The 20,668-nt window shown below is 44.0% G+C and overlaps 1 protein-coding gene across 4 annotated transcripts in view; it reads left to right on the forward strand.

Moving 5' to 3' along the window:
• The window catches only part of TFAP2B (transcription factor AP-2 beta), a 32,699-nt gene extending 14,529 nt beyond the window's left edge, over window positions 1-18,170 (forward strand). For 2 of the 4 annotated variants that reach the window (XM_069011793.1, XM_069011796.1), the window contains 5 exons: window positions 3,932-4,006; window positions 4,271-4,490; window positions 7,033-7,151; window positions 9,827-9,968; window positions 11,994-18,170. In XM_069011793.1, coding sequence (XP_068867894.1) covers window positions 3,932-4,006; window positions 4,271-4,490; window positions 7,033-7,151; window positions 9,827-9,968; window positions 11,994-12,294 — 857 coding nt within the window. In that variant the 3' untranslated portion in view covers window positions 12,295-18,170. The remainder of the gene's footprint in view (window positions 1-3,931; window positions 4,007-4,270; window positions 4,491-7,032; window positions 7,152-9,826; window positions 9,969-11,993) is intronic. The other 2 variants (XM_069011794.1, XM_069011795.1) reach the window with 1 other exon arrangement.
• Window positions 18,171-20,668: the final 2,498 nt, after the last annotated feature.

The raw sequence follows: 20,668 nt of genomic DNA on the forward strand, positions 1-20,668 counted from the left end.
ACCCGCTGAACCTAAGGATCCCCTTTAATTAAATGCAAAACAGTTTCGAGGGAATACATTCCACTTTGAAATTTAGTCCTGGCTTTCAGGGGACGGGGACTGCGGTGGAGGAGAGGGGCGGGAGGAGAGGAGGGGACGAGGGGGACAGAAGGAAATGGGAGATGAACACACAATTTTCGTATTTTTTCCTTAAAATTAAGATAAGATCCGGGTCTCTTTAGTTTCAGCGTCTAAGACGCTGCTCCCGGACGTTTTAGGCTTGGCTACAGAGTCAGAGCAAATCACCAGTTACAGCAAAGTCCTGTTGTTAGCATGGACAAAGAACTTTTTACTCATTTAAAGTCCAGTAGGCAGAGTAAAAAAAAAAAAAAATGAAAGTAGTTTGATAGTTTATTAGTAATTAACTTGTCCAGGACGTTTCTTAGTAAAAAATACAAGAAATAATCTTTCTGATTGATTATTTGACTGACTGTTCGACTACCATATTATTCAGCTGGGTTATTGCAATGATATTCATAGCTTAAACCCTTCTTAAGCAGCTGTTTGCAGGACATAAATCTATTATTTCTTTGGTTTTACTGTCGTTAAAACAGCTTTTTTCACCCCATTTCCACTTGTGCGTTCACATTTGTGCGCATTTTCACATGTTTTTGGTGAGTAACCCAACAGAAAACCACCACAAAAAAAAAAAAAAAAGAAAAAGAAAAAAAAAAAGAAAAAAAGGAGAAGCCTAAGACTTAATGTATGCACAGAAAATTGTAAACATGTAAAGAACTGAAAGCTTCACGCTGAGTTTCGCCATGCTCCATTTCCCCACCATTTCCTGCTGTCGTTTTAAAGCGATCTCACTCATCTAGAGATCCCGTTTGCAGGAACAGTATGCTTATAATTACTAACAAATCAAGCGGCTACTGTTGCTCTCCCGGTTTATTGATAAGCTGAAGAGAAATGGAAGGGGGAGAAATGACAAAGAGGCTGGAAGTAACCACAGGAGGAGAGGAAAAAAAAAAAAAAAAAAACAACCAAAAAAAAAAACCAAGAGGGAGGAAAAAGGGATAAAGAGGTGGAAAAGGAGAGGAAAGAAAAAGAGAGACAAAGGAGGTAAACAAAGAAGTATAAAGGAAGGGAGGAGGCAGAGATTTTGAAAGGGGGAATGATGTATTTGTGAGTGCTCACACACACGCAGCAAATAGAGTTTGGGAGTGAAAGAAAATCGAACAGCTTTTGCTGGGGATAACAAGAACTAAGTGGGATAAAGCGAGAGCAGGAGTGGCGGGGACGCCGTGTGGATACGTGTGTGTTATTCTGTGTCATTTCAGCAGTTGTGGCAGTCCCTAACCAACTGGGGAAGTTGATATCGGCTAAAAATATCCTCTGCATTCGGGTTTATTTACATACGCGCAGGGATTTGACACATGCAGCCGCACGCGCGGACGTGGAGATCTCCTCACCCACAAAAGCTCCACGTTCTGTTATCTCTGCTGATGTCTGGGCTGTGTCTGAAAAGCTCCAGCCATGATAAACATATAGATATGATATAGATAGAGATAATTCATTCCATGGCAAACACTTTTTTTGAGGCAGCATTAGGTAATTTACAGAAGATGTAGAGCCCAGATAGAGCAGATCTCTCTGAAGCTATGAAATTGCGATAGATATGCTTACACCGCCTGGCAAGCCTCTCAGATGGGTTCAGAGCTATCAGACTCCAGCTCATGGGTTTGTTCATGCCATTCTTTTCAGGGAAACACTGCTAGGAAGAGAAGCTGAGGAGCTCTCAGCATAGCAGGGAAGGGAGCCAGCCTGCTTCCCAAAAGCAATTTGCAAGGGTGAAGAAAAAAACCACCAAGCACGTGAAAATCCATAATTCAAAGGTTAACTAATGTAATGAGTGCTCCAAAAGGCCAAAGCGAACAGGGTGAGGTACATTTAAGCATTGCACGGGTCCTTCTCTCTTTAGTGAGTTTGGACTAAGATCAGATGTTCGTGGAATTGCTGCCTCTTGTTTAATTTCTCAGTTCACTGGACAGTGACCTGATAAACTGGTCACTAAATATAGCCACAGTGAAGGTGTACTCAAACTGCAGAGCCTGTGTGTTTGTCCCAAGAAAAAAATGCCAGTCATGAAAATCTGTCTGGTGGCACTGCTTTAATACAACTTTTTTTCTTCTTTTTTTATTTCTATTTTTTCTACTTGATGCTTCACTAAAACAGATCATTGTGCATGAAATAAGAGATATGTTTATGTATAACAAGGGGGAAAATATAAATACAATTTTTTGGTCTGCTGGAACTGCCTCTGATATACAAACAAGTCTTTTCCTATAGAATCAATGGCAAAAAAAATTCCTAATAACGGCAACGAAAGCAGGAGCAGGCCTCTAACTCTTTTATAACTGTTTCTGAGCCGCTCTCAAACTATTTGAAACCACCTTTATGAGCTGCATAAAGTGCCTAACTAAAAATAATAGAGAAATAGGAATCCATTTCACTTTCCGATTCCCTGAAGTCAAGCCACTCAAAATAATTTGTTTATACTGGAGACTATATACAAGGCATACGAAGCAATATGTATATCTAAAATCGACATGCCTTTTGGTTTTTAGCTGTTATAGAGCTTTTATTGTGGGGGTCTGGTCTGGCAGTAGGAAATGATCTGTAATAAAAACAGTGAAACACGTTTGTGTCTATTCCATGCACTGAGGTTATAAAATTGGCAATTGCCCAGTAGTTAGCACTTGGTAATATATTAGGATACCCGATCTTATTGTTTAGCAGCTCCAGACGACTTAAATATCCGCTCAACCCTAATGGTTTGATTCTCCAGATATGTTGCAAATAAACAGGGCTTTTATGACTTAACTGACATGTATTATAACTACCTAAATAGCTGGCATATGTGCATAATAGAACCTTATTATTTGCCGAATTGGTTTTGCAATTGATTGAGTGGAAACGGGAGATTGTGGAGCAGTATCTGCTCGAAGAGGGTGTGTAATCAATTAGTCTTCTCCTCTGAAACATGCCTGCTGGAAACTGCCAGGGCTCTCCCACCAGCAAAAGCCCCAATTTCAGTGTATATTTTCTATAAGGAAATGCGTGTTGCCGCGGATCCAAGAGGAAGCAGCAGTAGCAGCTGTCAGCTTTTATTAACTCTTGCATAAAACATACCTTAAGTATGGTTTGTTATCAATTACTTGCAGAAATGAAACAACTGGGAAAATGCAGTGAGGCTCCCTATAAATTAAAGTGATTGGGTGATTGATTAGAGCACCTGCTGTAAATCATAACAGTTACACACAATTATGAGAGAGCTATTTAAGTTCATTTGTAAACAAAATTCATGTCATGGGGGAATGGCTCTCAGTTTTAGTTCAACCAATTTTGTTGTTTATTTCTGAGTGTGTCTGGTTGCTATTATAGGAATTTGTTCATTATAATCCCCTTGGTTACTCTTAAAATAACCTCACTGGTTTCTCAGAGAAAGGAAATACTTCATTTTATCTTGGAGAGAACAACATGGTTTTATTTTGTTTAGTTTCACTTTATCATTCTCTTTTTACTTTTCCCTATAACTACTTTTAAATATATGTTGCAGTAACTAAATCAGTTTTATTTAGGGGCAGAAGAGTTCCTACTAATTCACGGACAGCACAATATGATCAGAGTGGAGAACAGCATGGTTAGACCAGATATTTTTTCCTGGTGTTCATTTTTTCTGAAGGAAAAGACTCATTTTATTTCATAAACCAGACTTAATAAAAACACAAAGCAATAACAGAGCTGTCTTCTCATTGCTGTATCCTCCAGCCTTGATACTCATTTAAGACAGCAACTCCCTTTGTGTAGTGAATTTATTCCTGGCTCAGCTTAGCAGTAATGGAAACATTAGCCAAAAAAAAGTAAATTTTCCTCTTTTTTTCCCCTCCAGAAAGGCGCTGTCCGTTGTACAAAAGGCATCGGGGGGCTCTGGGTGAGACACAGGCTCAAACCCGAAAGTTGCCAGGTGCTTGCCAATATGTATTTTATTTCCCAATGATCAAACCCTGCATAGAGGCTGTACTGTACCACCCTTCTCTCCATCCATCATTCATGGAGCAATTTCCTAGAGGTTGGGGGAGCAGCACCCTTTAGGTTGCTGGAGGTAGCCAGAGATTCAAAATTCCCTTTCATTTTGCTGTTCTGTGCATGTCAGAGAGACTGTGGTTATCCTGTTCTCCTTCCTGGCCTGATGGTTTCTCTCTCCCCTCCTCCCCTTTTCTTTCTCCAGTTCCGGTTCCTCCAAAATCTGTTACTTCTTTGATGATGAATAAAGATGGCTTCCTGGGTGGAATTTCAGTCAATACCGGAGAGGTGTTTTGCTCTGTACCTGGCCGCTTGTCTTTGCTTAGCTCAACTTCAAAGTATAAAGTAACTGTGGGAGAAGTTCAAAGACGTCTTTCCCCTCCAGAGTGTCTGAATGCGTCCCTCCTAGGAGGAGTACTTAGAAGGTAAGAGTCTGGGGCAAATGTGTGAATGTGTCTGGGCCTCCATGCATGCACCAGAAATCCTTGGTCAACAGTAAAGATGATTTCAAATATGCATCGGTCCTATTGTCAGAGCCTGTGCGTGTAATGCTGGTGATAAGGTGAAAATCTGCTGTGCTCAGACACTGGGATGAATGTATGGAGAGGAGACAAGGGTTTGGCCTTGTTTAGCCACAAATGAAGGAACTGAGACAGAAAGATTTTCCCCTTGTCCATGCACACACTTTCTGTCTTTTCTCCTCCTTAAACTTCTCTCTTAGAAAGTGGACATAATAAAATGCCATGGTGGGCGTGTTTCGGGATGAACTGGAAGTATTTCAGGACCTGATGTATTTCTAGGGATTTCCTAGATAAACCCACGAGGCTTCCTCTATATGGCAATAACAATCAGGCAATTATGGCAATTATGACACCTGGTGTCATACAAGGAGTTGGCAGAGATCTGATAGGCAAACTGTAAGGTATGCAGGTACCTGACTAAAGAAAAGCCACCAACAGGTAGCTCTGAAAGTCAGAAAAAATGCTTCACACAGAGAAGGTTGCTAGAGGAATTACTCACAGCTGGTTTTGAGGCCTTTGCTGCTTAACATCTGTGCGAATCACCACTAATGCCCTGGTGGATTTTGCTGAAGACCTCAAAATAGTTGGTGTTGTTGGCACTGAAGGAAGTGGGAAGCAAGGAATAACCTACAGGCCCGGTTGCCACTCCATCATAACAAGTGGGAGACTGTGCTTTTATGTAGAAGCAACAAGAATTTAAGCTCTGAGGCCATTAGTTGGAAAGGCTGCCAGGGAGAAAGGGCTTTTTCTTCCTGGCAGTGCCTGAGGGACTGTGAATTGTCAACACGACTTGTCTGTAAGAAAGGTGAGCTAAGGCTCTATCTCCAGTCACAACAGGGGAGAAGCCATGAGGCAACAGTATGAGGTACCAGCTCACCCACTCAGGCTGAGAGGGTACAAGATTCAATTTTCTGTGTGTGAGGTAGACTGGAATAAAAAGCATAACTTTTAGGCAGAGACAAATGCATACAAACTGAAAATGAATAAACTTCAGGTAATGTTTAAAAGTTGCTAACCGTAGAGGAGGAAATATCTTGGCGACTCCTGCAGCAGGAATTTGGATGCGTTGGTTATAAGGAGCTTTAAAATGAAGTTGGTGTTTGGAGTTCCCCTCTCCCCACCGCAAAAAAATTCTGTGATGACGTCAAGGGCTCTGGCTCCGTGTCTGGAGACGAGGGGTGAAGTTCTGCTACATGCGGTCAGTCACCCAAATGTACACGTGAGAATTCGGGTCTCCTAAAATAGCTGCTGTTCCACGTGAATGTCTGTAATCATTGTTCAGCTGCCAGGGACAGCAGCAGAGATCTTTACTTACAGATGCTAACCTGCCTGCTCCTTCTGTACAACTACAAATGGAGCAGGGAGAACATCTGAGAGATGCTCTGTAGAAAATAGAATTACCAAGGTAAAGAAACATTATTATTGAACTTCAGCAGATTTCTGGAGGTGGCCCAAGCCGTAATCATTGGCTGCTGCTGACTTCAGTTCCTATCTTGAATCTAAATTTTAAACAAGATTTTGGTTCAAAGCAGATGAAATATAGAAAGCTGCTCTCTTGCAGTTCTGCCATCCAGCCCTATTTACTTCGATATATAATAGTGGGAAGCTAGTGTGGCTTCTCTGTACTTTCTGGTTTCCTTTCTCTAAGTGTGACTGCTAATTCTTAAACAAATTTTAAGTAAGAATTAAGAGAGAATTGCGATTGACTCTGTTCTTAGGTGCCAAAACTCTCCCCGACTTCGCAGGTGGCAAGATTTCATCCCTGGGGGTTTACATATGTATGGGCGTTCGAACAATAGCTCTGAATTTCCCACGTATAGCTCACTCATCCTTTTATTGCCCTTATCAGTAACCTCCGACAGATATTCCAATCTTCCCCCAGGCGATCCATTCCCTCTTTATAACGCACCCTGCCTCAGGTGAGCTCTTCCTCTCAGAGTCGCCTCCTCGCACAGGAACACACTCACACGCACGAGAAGGTTTAAGAAATATTTCCATCCTTTTCAATTTATTCACAGGCGCACACACACTCCCTTCGAACTTTTCAGATTTATTCGTTTTTTTATCCCCTCGTCCCATTCTGGCTCTTTCCTGGTATAACAGAGGGTTTAATCCTCCTCTACCTTCCTATCCATCTCTTTACTCCGTCTTAATACAAGTTGGTGTCATAAGCATTTGCTCTCTAGATCAGAACCTTTCCATTAATTATTGCTGTTTGGCGTTATTTGATTTCCCTGGATTAAATCGGGAGAAAAATGGGTTCATCCCCGCTTCTACCCCTGGGAGAAATTAAGAAAATCTCAGCAAACCCGAGCAGAAATCCACACCCCCAGAGTCCTTAACGTCGAGTGAAAACCCTCCCAGGCTTCGCTGACTGCACAGACTAAACGTTTCTTCCAGGAACACTGCGGGGTTAATCACGATGTTAATTTCTTTGCAATTCTAGAGCCAAATCGAAAAACGGGGGGAGATCTTTGCGAGAAAGGCTAGAAAAAATCGGTTTGAATTTACCAGCCGGCAGGCGTAAGGCCGCAAATGTCACTTTACTCACCTCCCTGGTGGAAGGTAAGCCGAGGGTCGCAGCTCCCTTCACACCCCTGCCTGCTCTGAGCTCCTGTCTGACATTCACAAAACAAAACAAAACAAAACCTACCAAAAAACCCGACCAACTTTCGGGATCAGGTGGGAAAACCTTGCAGAAGTGAAAATCAGGGCGGGTTAGGAGGAACACCGGCACGGTTAAAGATTCCATTCCCAAAAACTGAAGTCATTGGCTGGAGGATCATTGATCCCTCCAGGTGGCAAGAGCGAGGGAGTGTGTCTGTGTGGATATAGGTGTATCCATTTGTGTGCATGTGTAATTCTGCAGGGCAGTCCCATTGCTCTTTGCTATTCGTTTCCACCCTGTGATCTTCGACTCTAGGTCTGCTCCATCCTCCCGCTAATTCGCTCCTCCCGAGCTGATTTATGGCCTCTACAAGATGCTCAGTGAGGAGAAATAATACAAAATTACTCTTTTTTTTTTTTTTTTTTTTTTTTTTTTTTTAATATGAAGCAGAGCAATTTAAGAGTAGCAGAGCTCGGTTTCCCTTTAGGTGGCTGGAGCTGAACAAAGAGAGCAGCTACTCCTGAGGAAGGAGAGAGGGGAGACTGAAGTTTCAAGTCATTTCAACTAATGTCATTTTGCTGGCCAGCGTGTTTCTTTGATTTGTTGTTACTGTATCGACAAGGAAAATTTAGAGCCACTAAAAAGTTTAGGGTTCTGTGCGTGTTTATGCTAAGTGAAGTTGGATTTCCTCCAAAAAAAACCTAACTGGAATAGTATGGATGCAATTATGAATTATATGTATCTGCATTACACATACACACTGAGAGGCGTATAAATAATCCACTTATCTCTTCTGTGTATAAAGCGAGCATAAATATTTGTGCTAGATATTAACTTTTCAACTCTTTTGATTGAGTCATGTGAGCGACAAGACCTTGCCGCTTGCAGAGTGAAGGAAGGCTCGCAAAAAGACGGGGGCTGAGGGGCAGGAGCTCCCCCTGGTACACGCACGTGTGTGATGCCGAGAGTGCAAGGCTCAGTGTAGGTTACAGCATAGGGTCTCGCTATAGGAGGTGTGAAGCATTCCGGGGGGCACAAGTGCCCTTGAGCGCCCTGTTAGTGCAGCTTCACCCCCGCGGTGTGTGTGGAACACCGTGCGCTCTGCGCTCAGCAGCACCAGCCCCTCCTCGAAACCGGCGAGAGGTTCAAAAGCCGCTGGGGTTGCGCAGTGATGCTAAAATCTGTGTCAAGTGCGCAGTAAGGTGTACATTCCCCTCCTCTCCCCTGATTCCCTTACAAATCAACAGTTTGCCTCCAGAGAGCTCCCTCCTTTCGGAAGAAGCTGCACCTGATGGAGTTTTGTCTCCCTATTTTTACCTCCTGCCAGCAGCCAGGCTTTAGCGTAGCTGCTCCTGTACTGCTCCTGTATCGCCAGGAACAGGAACGCTCCGGTCGGTCCCGGCCCGCGTTGCTCGAACGCTGCCTGGGAAGACCCTGCCCGGCTCGGGAACCCCCCCTCCAGGCTCTGCCGGGTGCTCTCGCCTCCATTAACCGGTTTGATGATTAGCGAGAAGCATTGGAAAGCAGGAGATGACGTTGGAAAGCAACTCCTGATGGTTAAAAATAACGTGGTCCTGGGGTTATTAGACGTACCTGCGTGTTGGAAACCTTCCCCCTCGTCCCTCGGGCGATGCTTTAAAGGGTTTAACGCTTTATTCTAGAGGGGTTGAGCTATAATCTGGTGGAATCCCTCTAGAGTCTGAGGGGTTTTTTTCCCCCTCCTTTTTTCCTCCTTTCCGCAGCTACTGTCTTCTTCTTGTGGCATGAAGTACATCAGTAGGAGTTGGATGACACAAACCTCTGTAGGCAAGAAACCTGAAACCAGGCAGGCAGGAAAAGTGAATTAGAATTAGAGTTAGAATAATAATGATTTTGTTCACATAAAAAGTTGCCGTTAGTTGTTATCTTTCCACCCGGCAGACGGGAGTTCTTGTTTCATGATGGTCAGTTAAAATGCAGATTGTTAAATTGCCATCGGGCTTAACGCAGTTGTCTCCATAATTTTACAGATGTGGCGATAACTGTGATAATGATGCAAGTGCCCCGTGTGTGGATAAAGTGTATCTCTAACGTCCCACAAAGAATCAACACTAATATTAACAATATATCCACATCTGTAAAATTTTGGGCAATGATCTGAGGTATTGAAAGAGGAACGATATCTCTGCTCTTAAGAGAAGTTTGGGTCTGTAGTGGGTCTTTAGTCTTTCAGGCTTTGACCAGTTTCCCCTCACATTTTTCTTTGGCCCAGTAAAGTTTTGTGTGTGTGTGTGGTGTGTGTGAACTCTTCCCTGCGTTCTGCACAAGCAGCTGACGGGCACAGACCGACACGAGTGCAGTGTAGCAAAGACAAATCTCATCAGCTCAAAATCTGTCCCATCGACTTCTGTCCCCAAAATAGTGCTGGTGGGGGGAAAACACACAACTGGAGCCTGTCCCTAAGGTGGAAGGGATGCTATGGAGCCTGTCCCGGAGGTGGAAGGGATGATAACGGATTTCCAAACGCTGCTCAAAGGAGCTGGTGTCTCCCAGGGGGGCGGTGGGCTCCTCCCGGTGTCCCGGCGGGTCGGAGCCAGCCCAGCCCGGGGCCGGCGGTGCCCGGAGGTGTTAATCCCCGTCTCGTTCCCTCCAGGTGAAGCCGTTCATTTAGCTCGGGATTTTGGGTACATCTGTGAAACGGAGTTCCCAGCCAAAGCTGTTTCTGAGTACCTGAACAGACAGCACACGGACCCCAGCGACCTCCACTCCAGGAAAAACATGCTGCTTGCCACAAAGTGAGTGCCAAGTTAACCAACCCCCTTCTGCCCTTCCAGGAGAAAACCCTCCTTCTCCTCAAACTCTTCCTCTGAGCCCGCTTGGAAGGCAGACGGAATTTCCAGGCTCTAAATTCCAACAGCCCCGCGGGGAGGAAGGATGCTCGAATTGCCCCAAGGAGCTCTGCATCCCTCTGCAGTGGGGTTCCTGCCAGCAGACCCTGCCCCTATAGAGGTTGTAGGCGATGCTCCCCTAGCTATAGAACATCACTTTCAAACCAATCCCAGTTAAACATTTTTTGTGGAAAGTGGACCAAAAAACCTGTATTTTCCTTCCACAGCGTGTCTGTCTGTCCCTCCTACTGCTCACACACACCTGTCTGTCTGCTACCAAATTGCAATGTCTTTCCCATACGATTTAATTTAAAAAATATATATGTTTTTAAAAAGGGAAAAAAAAAAAAAAGAAAAAAAAGAAAAGCCCACCACCATGCACTGCTAATGGTTCTCGATTTGGCCCCCCCAACCCGTCTCTCTCCCTTGGGACTTCCTCGGTGGGTGTTCTGTATGGTATGATTGACACCAGGCTGTGCCTTCCAGACTACTCACTGGGTGCTTCATGGTTTGCTCGGGTACTCGGCAGTGGGTGCTGAGTGTACACACACCTTCGTCTGTCAGGAAAAAAAAAGGGGGAAAAAAATAAAGAAAAGAAAGAAAAATCCCAGCCCAAACAGCTCTCATTTACTTCATGCTCTGGGACGTGGCTTGCCTCCGATGACAGCGTAATTTAAAGAAATATATGGAGGGTTGAAAAATCATTTGCTCAAATTTGTCCAGATGTTTTTTAGACGTGATTGGAATTTGATTGCCCTTTTCCGCAGGGTCAGAAGATATTAATGTCCCAGAACTTTAATTGCTCGCAGACCCTGCTTTGCTCTTTGAAGATGTAAAATGTTGGACTCATTACTGTTTGTTCTCCAAATTCAAAGTTTCCTCTCTTGCACTTTCTTAATGGATAATACACATAGAAGTAGACCTTTATCTTTCCCCACCCTCTGAAACCTTTAACCCACTGGGAATTTCAGAGAATTTCAGAGGATGAGAGCTGAATGTCTTTTTTAAAGGTTTCTTTTTTCCTTTTTTTTTTTTTTTAATTCTGGTCTTTTTTATCTCCACTCCCAGGGTAGGCACCTGTCTTAAAAAACTGGTTCCTTTGGGAACCCTTAAAGACTATTCCTGTGGGAGCTGCACCAGGCTCCAGGGTTTCTATGTTACCCAGGCACCTGTTGACTTGAATGCCTTTTAGACCAGAGTAATGCAAAAGAAAGTGATTGTGTGTGAATTCATTAGAAAAATCAAATCTGATTTTCAAAGGTGCAGGCAAACAACCAAGAGCCAGGTGTCAGCTCTGATGTGTTAATTGGGTTGTCACACCCCCAGAATAAAATGGGAAATGCTCGCTTTTTTCCTCATGCCATGAATAAGCCAGCCTGGAGTCCCAAAATCCTGATTTTTCTCAGTAAGGCGGCCCAGCCTGAGCAGACTCAGAGAAGCTCTGTTTTAGCCCTTCCCTGTACCAGGTCCCTGTGACACCCAGTAGTTCTTAGTGCATGGCTGTGCTTTCCTTTAGGCAGAGCATTGGTGGGAGCTGCTTTGAGCCGGGGTCAGGCCTCCAGGAGGATGGGTGCTTGGCAGATCCAGGGCACATCTATCTGCCTTTCAGCCTGGTTGTTTCTGAAGCCACTGAGCAGGGCTGAGCTTTCACAGTGATTCAGAAACATCCTTGTGACTGCTGGAGAGATTTTAATCTCCAGAACTGCTGCTATCCCCTGAAGAGCATCATTATGAGCAGGGAGATGTTGGCTCACCACGCCTGGTCCCCAAGAACTGCTGGGGAAAAAGATGGTGGCAGAGAGGTCCCATCCCATGTCTTGGGACCACTTTTGGCCTCAACCTGCCCCTTGGTTTCCACAGATAATTGTTGGATGAGCCTAACCACTCTTCTCTCCCTCTCTCCCTCTCTTTGCCTTTCTCTCTTCTGTGCAGGCAACTTTGTAAAGAATTTACAGATCTCTTGGCCCAGGACAGGACGCCCATTGGAAACAGCCGGCCCACCCCTATTTTGGAACCGGGCATTCAGAGCTGCTTGACTCACTTCAGCCTCATCACTCACGGCTTTGGGGCCCCTGCTATCTGCGCTGCCCTCACGGCCCTCCAAAACTACCTGACTGAAGCTCTCAAAGGCATGGACAAGATGTTCTTGAACAACAACACTGCTAACAGGCACACATCTGGCGAAGGACCAGGTAGTAAAACTGGAGACAAGGAAGAGAAACACAGAAAATGAGAGAGAGAGAGAGAGAAAGAGAGAGAGAGAGAGAGGAAAAAAATTAGAATGAAAGAAAGGAAAAGAAAAAACAGTTAAATAAATAAAAGGAGAAAAGAGAGAGATAATCTTTTAAAAAAAAAAAAAGGTCTTAATTTTAGCTTTAAAAGTACTGGATTTGGCTTTGGAAGAATTCTATTAGGTAGGACAAAATAATAATAATAATAAAATAAAAATAATAATAATAAAAGAAAGACAATAATTTAAGATCAGAGGAGCACAATGGCGCAAGACCAGTGGTTCAGAGTCTCTTGCCAGGAACATGTGAAGACAACCACCAGGATTTTTTTTTTTCCCACTTCTGTTCTTTCACATTTTTTAAATAATGATTGGGGGGGAGGGGAATATAATAATAATTAATAATAATAATAAAAGAAAGAAATGAATAACTTATTGGAAGAAATTGGAGAAACATTTTTGGTGTCAGTGCTTTGATTTCTTGAGCTGCACGGTCTGTCTTGCTATTATTTTTTTTTATTTTATTCTTTTGTTTTGTTTTGTTTTGAACAACGTCCTGTCTCCACCTAGGCTAAAATGATCTTCCAGAGTGTTCCTTTCTGAGCAACTCCATGGCCTCATTCCCCTCAGTTCTTCCCACGTCATCTCACCACCCTGGCTCTGTCTAGACTAGGAAAGGAGGAGAGCTCCCAGAGCCCTCACCAAGCCATCAACACCTGCTGCGTTCACGGCAGCGCCTTAACTTTAGGTGCCACCAGAAGGGACGTTCGGGGTCGCCGTGGCTCAGTTGAATTAGCCAAGTCTATTTTTTAAGAACTATTTTGTGTTTTTTCCTGGTCTAGACAGACTCTCTGTTTAGATTGCCAGCGTTTACAGGTGTGTCTGGGTGTGTGTGTGCCTCTGTGTGTGCATCTGTGTATGTGCACACCCGACTCCCTGGGGGGACGCGTGTATCCTATGTATGTTTGTGGATATATATGTATATATGTGGATATATACATATATATATAGAAAATATGTGTGCATAGCCACACATATTAATGCATGCAAACATACCTTTGTAATTTAGTAATTTTGTCTTTGATGGTAAAATGCCTTGACTATAATGGGTTGCAAAATTTTGGAAATAAGGTCTGGTAAAATGTCAGCGCTATCTGATTTTTTAATTTTCTGAGATCTCCTCTTTTTCTCTAGGGAGTTTTATATTCCTAACTATGCCAATGTTTCAGTCCTTAATTTCCTTGACTAGTGTGTGTGAGAGAGATCTTCCCCCATTTTTAAAAAACTGTTAACAACAACAAAAAATGAGTGATATGAGTATGTAATTCTTTCTCAGGAGTATGCACTATTTTATTTTCTTCTGTTTCCTAAAGCTTTGCCCGCTTGGCTTATGAGCTTCTTCAAAGAGGACTAGAGATCCCTACACAATATATCAGGTACAGAGAAAAAAAATCCACAATTCTGATATTCTGATACTTTTTTTTTTCTTTTTTTGCTTTTTTCAAATCAAAGCCAGTTGTTACCGAATTCTGTAGGTGTACTTCTTTAAAGAAGCTCAAAGGGAATAATTTGAACGAGATAAAAATATAAGTTGAAATCGAGGTGTACTGTTGAAAAGAAAATAAGAGCTGTGTTGAATGTTGCTGCACTTGCTTGGCACTAGGGTTTTGTACCCAGGGAGGAAAGAGTTGCCATGTGAGCTGGCTCCTTGTGATGGGAGTGGGGAGGGTTTGCCAGGGAATATCCTGATTTCTGAGCTCAGTCTGAGGAAATCTGTTTCTCTCAGAAAGCTTTTTTTTTTTTTAAATGTCATGTGACTCTTGCTTTAGAACAAGCCAGTGTGGTAAGGGGGGCAAAACTTCTTAACTCCAATGTTTTTCTTGGTGGTTTGGTGTCTGACAGGATGTCTTATGCATATGATTTGGGGTGGTGCGGGTGAATGGGAAGTCTTATTTCTTTCCTCTCTCTTTTTTTTTTACATACATTTCTCTGTCTTCTCTGGTAAAATAACGCTGAAGTGTAAGGATATGAATTTCTGTTTGGATCCTGCCATGTTGGGTAATTGCATGAGTTTCTCAGTGGGGTAGGGCTCGTGCACTAACACATCTTTTTGCTTATGTCAGAACTGGGTGTGGGTAAATCTCCTGGAGTCACTGGCAAAATTCCAGTGGGGTCAGGCTTCCCCCTAGGATCCCTGTGAAAGCTGCAGGACTCACTCCCACCATCCCGAGCAGGAACACCTGAACTCAAAACAAGAGAGAGAGAGAGGGAAGCCTTAGCCTTGCTTTGATTTTGAGATACCTTCCAAAGTGGATAGTGAGGGAGAAATAATTCAGCAATATTCCCAACATCCCTCAATGAAATGTTCTCAAAACAAAAGAGCAAACGATCCTCTTGTCACCCTTAGTGCCCTTGGCTCTCTGAGGCATGGTTACAGCTGAGGGACTGCTCTGCTTTTCAAATCTTCCTGCAGCCAGGTCTCAGCTCTTGTTCTCTACTTGTGATTTGCACACATGTGGCAATAGAAATCCAGGGATCGTCCAGCCCCAAGGAGCACTGATGCCTCCCGAGCTGCTCCTTGCTCATGTACCTTTGGTTCTTCTGGGGCAGAGTGCTGTGGGGGCTCTCCTGTGAGAAAATGGGGAAACTGAGGCAGACAGCCTTCTCCATGGGCTGTTGGGATGAGTCGGAGGCAGTCTCAGACCCTGGCATGTCCCTGCCAGTGAATTTGGTTATGGCAGGGATTGTCACATCCCTGTGGATGTCACCAGAGGAGGTGTGGTCAAATCATGGATCCCCCACCAGCAGGCTGGGGACCCCCTGATTGAAAAGCAACCTCCAGGCAGCCCCCAGTCCTCCAAATCTTACCCCTTGCCAACCACCCTAATGTTCATCAGGCCTCTGGGGAAGGACAATCCAGGATCCAGTGTAGGGCATGGCCCAGCAGTGATGCACGGGAAAGGGAAAGAAGGGATCTGGGGAGGAACAAATGGCCCCACCTGAAAGCACAGCTCCCTTCTCTGCCTGATAGGAATATCCTGGTTATTGGAGCAGAGCACCAAGTGTTGGATGTCACCTTGTTTGCCCCCTGCAAATAGGTTTTGTGAGGAGCCTGTGGGTCCAGCCCTCCAGCATCATCCAGCTCAGTGGGGCTTTTGGGTGTGGGGAGACCCCGAATTAGCCCTGTCTTCTGCCTCCCCAGCTGCACGTGCAGGGCCATGGGAAACTCTTCCCTGCCACCCCAGAGCTTCCAGCTGAAGGCTTTGGGGGCATGTTGGGAATGGCCTTTCCTTGTCTTGGGGGAAATGTAGGCGGTGCTCCTTTTAAATGCAGAGGACAGTATCCCACCACTGCTGTGTGTTAATGGGGAAAGGGAACCCTTAGAACTTCTTGTGGAAAGACCTACTCACACATGTGAGGGCCTGATCCTGCTACTGCTGAAGTCCCCCCTAGGCACAGGTTTGGTCACCTGGATCACGACCTAAACCTTGAGCAGGGGGAGGGAAGAGTTTCAGTCTGTCCCTTGTGCCTTCTGCCTGGAGGAGACAGACTGCAAATGCCAGGCTGTGCATTGCTGAGGCAAAATAAAGCCAAGTTCCCAATGATTGCAGTTCCCCCCACTTGCTCCCCAAAGTGTGGAGAAAAAGTTCACGAGGTTTATGATTTAATACAATCAGGCAGAAAACACAGGATAGGAGCACCTCTCTCTGTCCTTCCCCCTAGCCTAGTGTTGGTCCCAGAGGGAGTTGTCCATTTCTTGGCGGCTCCTATCAGTGCTGAGTACAGAGGTTCCCCCCAAACTAAACTCAACCTCATTCTGGAAGGTATTTTCCTGCTCCCCTCCACTTTCCCAGCCTGACTACTTATGTTGGCGGGGCACCTCAGACGTTTATCTGATAATTGAGTTATTAAAAGATTTGGTTTCCTCAGAATCATAAATCAATAAACAGGAGGATTAACAGCTTTGCTTTGTAACTCAAGGGAAAAGTTTGAGGAGAGACCGTGAAAAGTTTGTTTTCAAACCAAACAGGTGGGTTGCTGTAAATTTTATTTCATTCTTACTCTCACTTTTTTTTTTTTAATAACAATTCTTTATTTGCCGTTGGAAAGATCTTTATTTTCATATGCTCCCGGACTTTTTTTTTTTTTTGCTGGTTGTTATTCACACAAGATGTGATGGAAACAAGAAGCCAATTTTATGGGAATCCTTTTACAACCCGATGGTTTCTTTAAAATCGGGTCGTGTCTTGTCCCACCTAATAGAAATTCTCTGTGAGAAGCTGTTTAAAGTCCCTTTGCATCCCAGACCAATCTCTCCCCAAATCCCCAGATTTGCATTTGGGGCTGGGAGGGATGGGGGAAGGATGGTTTTAAGACCTTTAGCTGTGCCCAAAGGGCTTATTCCCTTCCCCTGCTCCTCTCTTTCTGACCGGTTTATCACACAGACCTGTCCGGCTCTGTTTTAATAAATTTCTCGGAGAATTTGGTGCTTGTTTCAGCTGCCGTAAGCATTTACCAGATCAATCCAGACAACCTCCCCCTCCCCTCCGGCTTCCCTGTGTGAGAGAGACCGTAGGCTTTTTACAAATAGTATATTTTCTTATACAAAGGGAAAAAAATAAAAGAAAACATCCCCAAACACACTGGCAAACGCCTGAACATTTCGAGAGAGACGAAACACTGTGTGCCAGCGAGAAATAAAGGCAAAAAAAAAAAAAAAAAAAAAAAAGGACCCAAACAAACGCAAAGCTCTGAAAAAGCGAATGAGAAACGGGAAAGATGAAAGAAAAAAATAATAAAAAATTCTCCTTTTATGCCCCAAACGATCCCTTTCACCTCCTCTTCTTGAAAAATCTGACCATGCAGTGAGAAATATCAGTTTATCGACTCTTCCTGAGAAGAAATGCGGAGAGGCATTCAGTATTGAGTTTGTATATATTTATTTATGCTTAATTTAACGGGAATGTGTAAATATGGCGAGCAAGTAGTTTTTGGGTTATTTATCTGTGACTCTATACCTCTGTGAATGGGTGGGGGAATTTAAAAATGAAAAGTATAAAAAAAACTAACAAAAAAGAAAGAAAAAATAAAACCAAAAAAAAAAAAAATTCCCGCTTGACTAGATAGTATCCTATCTGAATCTTTTCTGTTCTTTATAGACAAGCTGTTATGGTAATGGGTAGAAATTGGTTTCTTGTCCAGTGATGACCTGATTTACATAAATAATAAGAATAAGAATAAAAAAAAAAGAGGTTGTTGTGTTTTGTTGTATTTTCCTCTTCAGTTTTTTTGAATGTTGGTGCTGCTTCGATTCTGCAGACGGATTTACTTATAACGCCAAGAAGTCTTTATTTTCCCAATCTAGGCTTTGGGGAAATTCAGGACATGTCTCTACATAAAAAAAAAAAAAAAAAAGGCAAAAAAAAAGACAATAAATATTGCTTCTCAGAAATGTTGGTATTTTATTTCTGTCTGACTCAAAAGTGTCCATATTTTTTCCCACTCTTACCTCTTCATTCTAAGCAGACCTGTAATAAACCTCATGTCATGTTAACGTGAGCTTTTGTTTCATTTCGCTTTAACCAGCTGAATTCGGAGTAAATCTTTTTCTTTCTAAAGCATGAGCCGTTAAAAGAAAATTTTATGTAAACCTGCAACATCAGCAAACTTTTTTCCCCTCCCACTGCTGTGTTACTGTTACTGTACATTTCGCTTATGCTTACCTGGATGTGTGTAAATAGATGTGTATTTATATATACTCTTATATGGAGATCGGGAGTGATGTTCGTGTTCACAATGCGGGTTTATTTTCTACCTTTGGGTCAACACTTGCAGCACCAGCAATTAGCAAGAGGAAATATTCAAATGAAAACTTATTTCTCCCCCTTCCCCCTTCCCTTCACCTTCGTTCCCAAATCGGCTTTATTTAGGTTTGTAATCGCCGCAGAGCTGAGATCCGGATCCCCAGGGCGAACCCGGAGCCACTCCGGTGTGACTCGGGGTTTACCCTGCGGTTGGGGGAAGCAGGAGGAGGACCAGATGAGGGCCTCAGGATTTTTTAATTAATTGCTTTTTACTGGTATTATAGAAAACACCTTTCCCCCGTTTTTCTTTTTCTTTTTTTTTTTTTTTTTTTTTTTTTTTTTTTTTTTTTTTTTTTTTTTTTCCTGGAAAGGACTGTCAGTTTAACCCTCCGCACAGTCACCCTGAAAACAAACACACACGTGTGCTCGAACGGAGCCCTGAGGGTGGAAAACCGGTTTAAAACCTCGCTTTTACTGCGGTGAACTATTTCAGTTAAATACCCGGTTTGAAGGCTCGTCTGGGTTGGGGTTTATCTGTTGGTTTTTAGAGAGAGCGGTCAGTGGTTGGAGAGGGCAGGCAGAGAGGTGCAGGAGCCCTGACAGGCGGTGGATCGGTTTTTGCAACTTAATATTTCTCTCGGATGGGATGGGGGAATAGCAAAAAATAAATCCATCCCCACCTCCATCTCCCAAACTACCTCCCTTCTCCCTCTCCTTCCAGCTTGGACTACAGGAGCCGGCTCAGCTGATCGCCCATGGTGTCCAAAATAAATCATCATCTTCATCATAATAAAAAAACCAAAACCAAACAGCATTGCAAACGACGACCCCAAAGTGTGTTCTATGGGAAAGCTTTCGAGGCTCGGCTGCCTCGGCTTCAGCCAGGCTTGGACTCAGCCGTGACCTACTTTCTCTCCGTGGTGTGATGGCAAAAACGCCCGGAGCAAGTTTGTGGGGCCCGGGATGGAGGAGGCGGGTGGGTGGATGGGGGGGGGGGACAGGGACAGCAGCGCCCGGGGTCCGAGCAGGGGGAAAACAAGGTGGGGGAGCAGCGGAGCTGCGAGAAAGAGCAAAGGGAGTCCCCCTGCTTCCCCTTTCCTAATTTTTACCGGGACTTTGCAGGGCGGGGAGCGGGGACCCCCAAACGTCTCATCCTCTGTCCCTCTGATCCAGCTGTGTGCAGGTGTGGGGTTAAGGACGCCCGTGGGCTGGGAATAGCACTGGAGCTGATTCCCCAAAGCTAGGCTGCATGCCACGCTTTTTTAGTTTGTTTAGTTTGCTTTTGTTTTAATCGCACCAATGGTATTATTTTTAGTAGAGCACATGTTTTGCATGAAACCTTCCAAAACAGCCCTCGCCATTCCCAGCGGAGTCTGGGGGGAGGTTGTTTGGAGGGAGAGGGGGGATCAGGAAGTTTCTGTGTTGTTAAAGGACTGTGCAACAGTTATGTAAAAAGGGGATTAAAAAAAAAAAAAAAAAAACAACAAACCACAAAACAAACAAACAAACAAAAAAAACCAAAACAAAAACAAATGCACCGGGAAAAGCCTCTTGTAACTCAGCAGAAGCACCCGCTTGTGGAAATCGAGGGCTCCCTTTAAGACGGGACCCGATGAGACGAGGAAGGGCTCACCCCGAGTTTCCCAGGCTCCCGGCGACTGTGTCAAGGTGGTAAATTCAAAGCACATCTATGCATGCGTTTATAATAAAGTGCAGTTCGCTGCTTCGGGAGGCAGTGGTGCGTCCTGCCTCCCCCCGGGCCGGGGTCTCCTCCCGCTCCCCTCGCCGTGCAGCCAGCTCGGACACGGGAACACTGGGCTCTGGAAAAGTGCTGTCAGGAAAGCAGGAGTATTCCTGCTGATCTCCTCTTTTCCACTACATTTTCTCAGCGATCTTCAACAAGACAAGATCAGATCTTTCTTTCTTTCTTTCTTTCTTTCTTTCTTTCTTTCTTTCTTTCTTTCTTTCTTTCTTTCTTTCTTTCTTTCTTTCTTTCTTTCTTTCTTTCTTTCTTTCTTTCTTTCTTTCTTTCTTTCTTTCTTTCTTTCTTTCTTTCTTTCTTTCTTTCTTTCTTTCTTTCTTTCTTTCTCTCTCTCTCTCTCTCTCTCTCTCTTTCTTTCTCTCTTTCTCTCTTTCTCTCTTTCTCTCTTTCTCTCTTTCTCTCTTTCTCTCTTTCTCTCTTTCTCTCTTTCTCTCTTTCTCTCTTCTCTTTCTTTCTCTCTTTCTCTTTCTCTCTCTCTTTCTCTCTTTCTCTCTTTCTCTCTTTCTCTCTCTCTTTCTCTCTTTCTCTCTCTCTCTCTTTCTTTCTCACTCTTTCTCTCTTTGTCTTTTATCTCTCCTTTCTCTCTCTCTCTCTTTCTCTCTTTCTCTCTTTCTCGTCCTACCTACCTACCTACCTACCTACCTATGTCCTAGTCTTCCTCCTCGCACTTTCTCCAGCTAAGGATAAAACCAGGGAGTAGCCGCAGTAACCCCAGCAAAGGCAGCCGTACCCCAGCTCATCAGCACCTCCCCTCCCCACGGCGCTGGGTTCTCATCTGCTTTCCTAGCCATGACCAGCAGGGACCTTCCCT

The sequence above is a fragment of the Aphelocoma coerulescens genome, chromosome 3 (assembly GCF_041296385.1).
Source record: "Aphelocoma coerulescens isolate FSJ_1873_10779 chromosome 3, UR_Acoe_1.0, whole genome shotgun sequence".
In the NCBI taxonomy this organism is placed as follows: domain Eukaryota; kingdom Metazoa; phylum Chordata; class Aves; order Passeriformes; family Corvidae; genus Aphelocoma; species Aphelocoma coerulescens.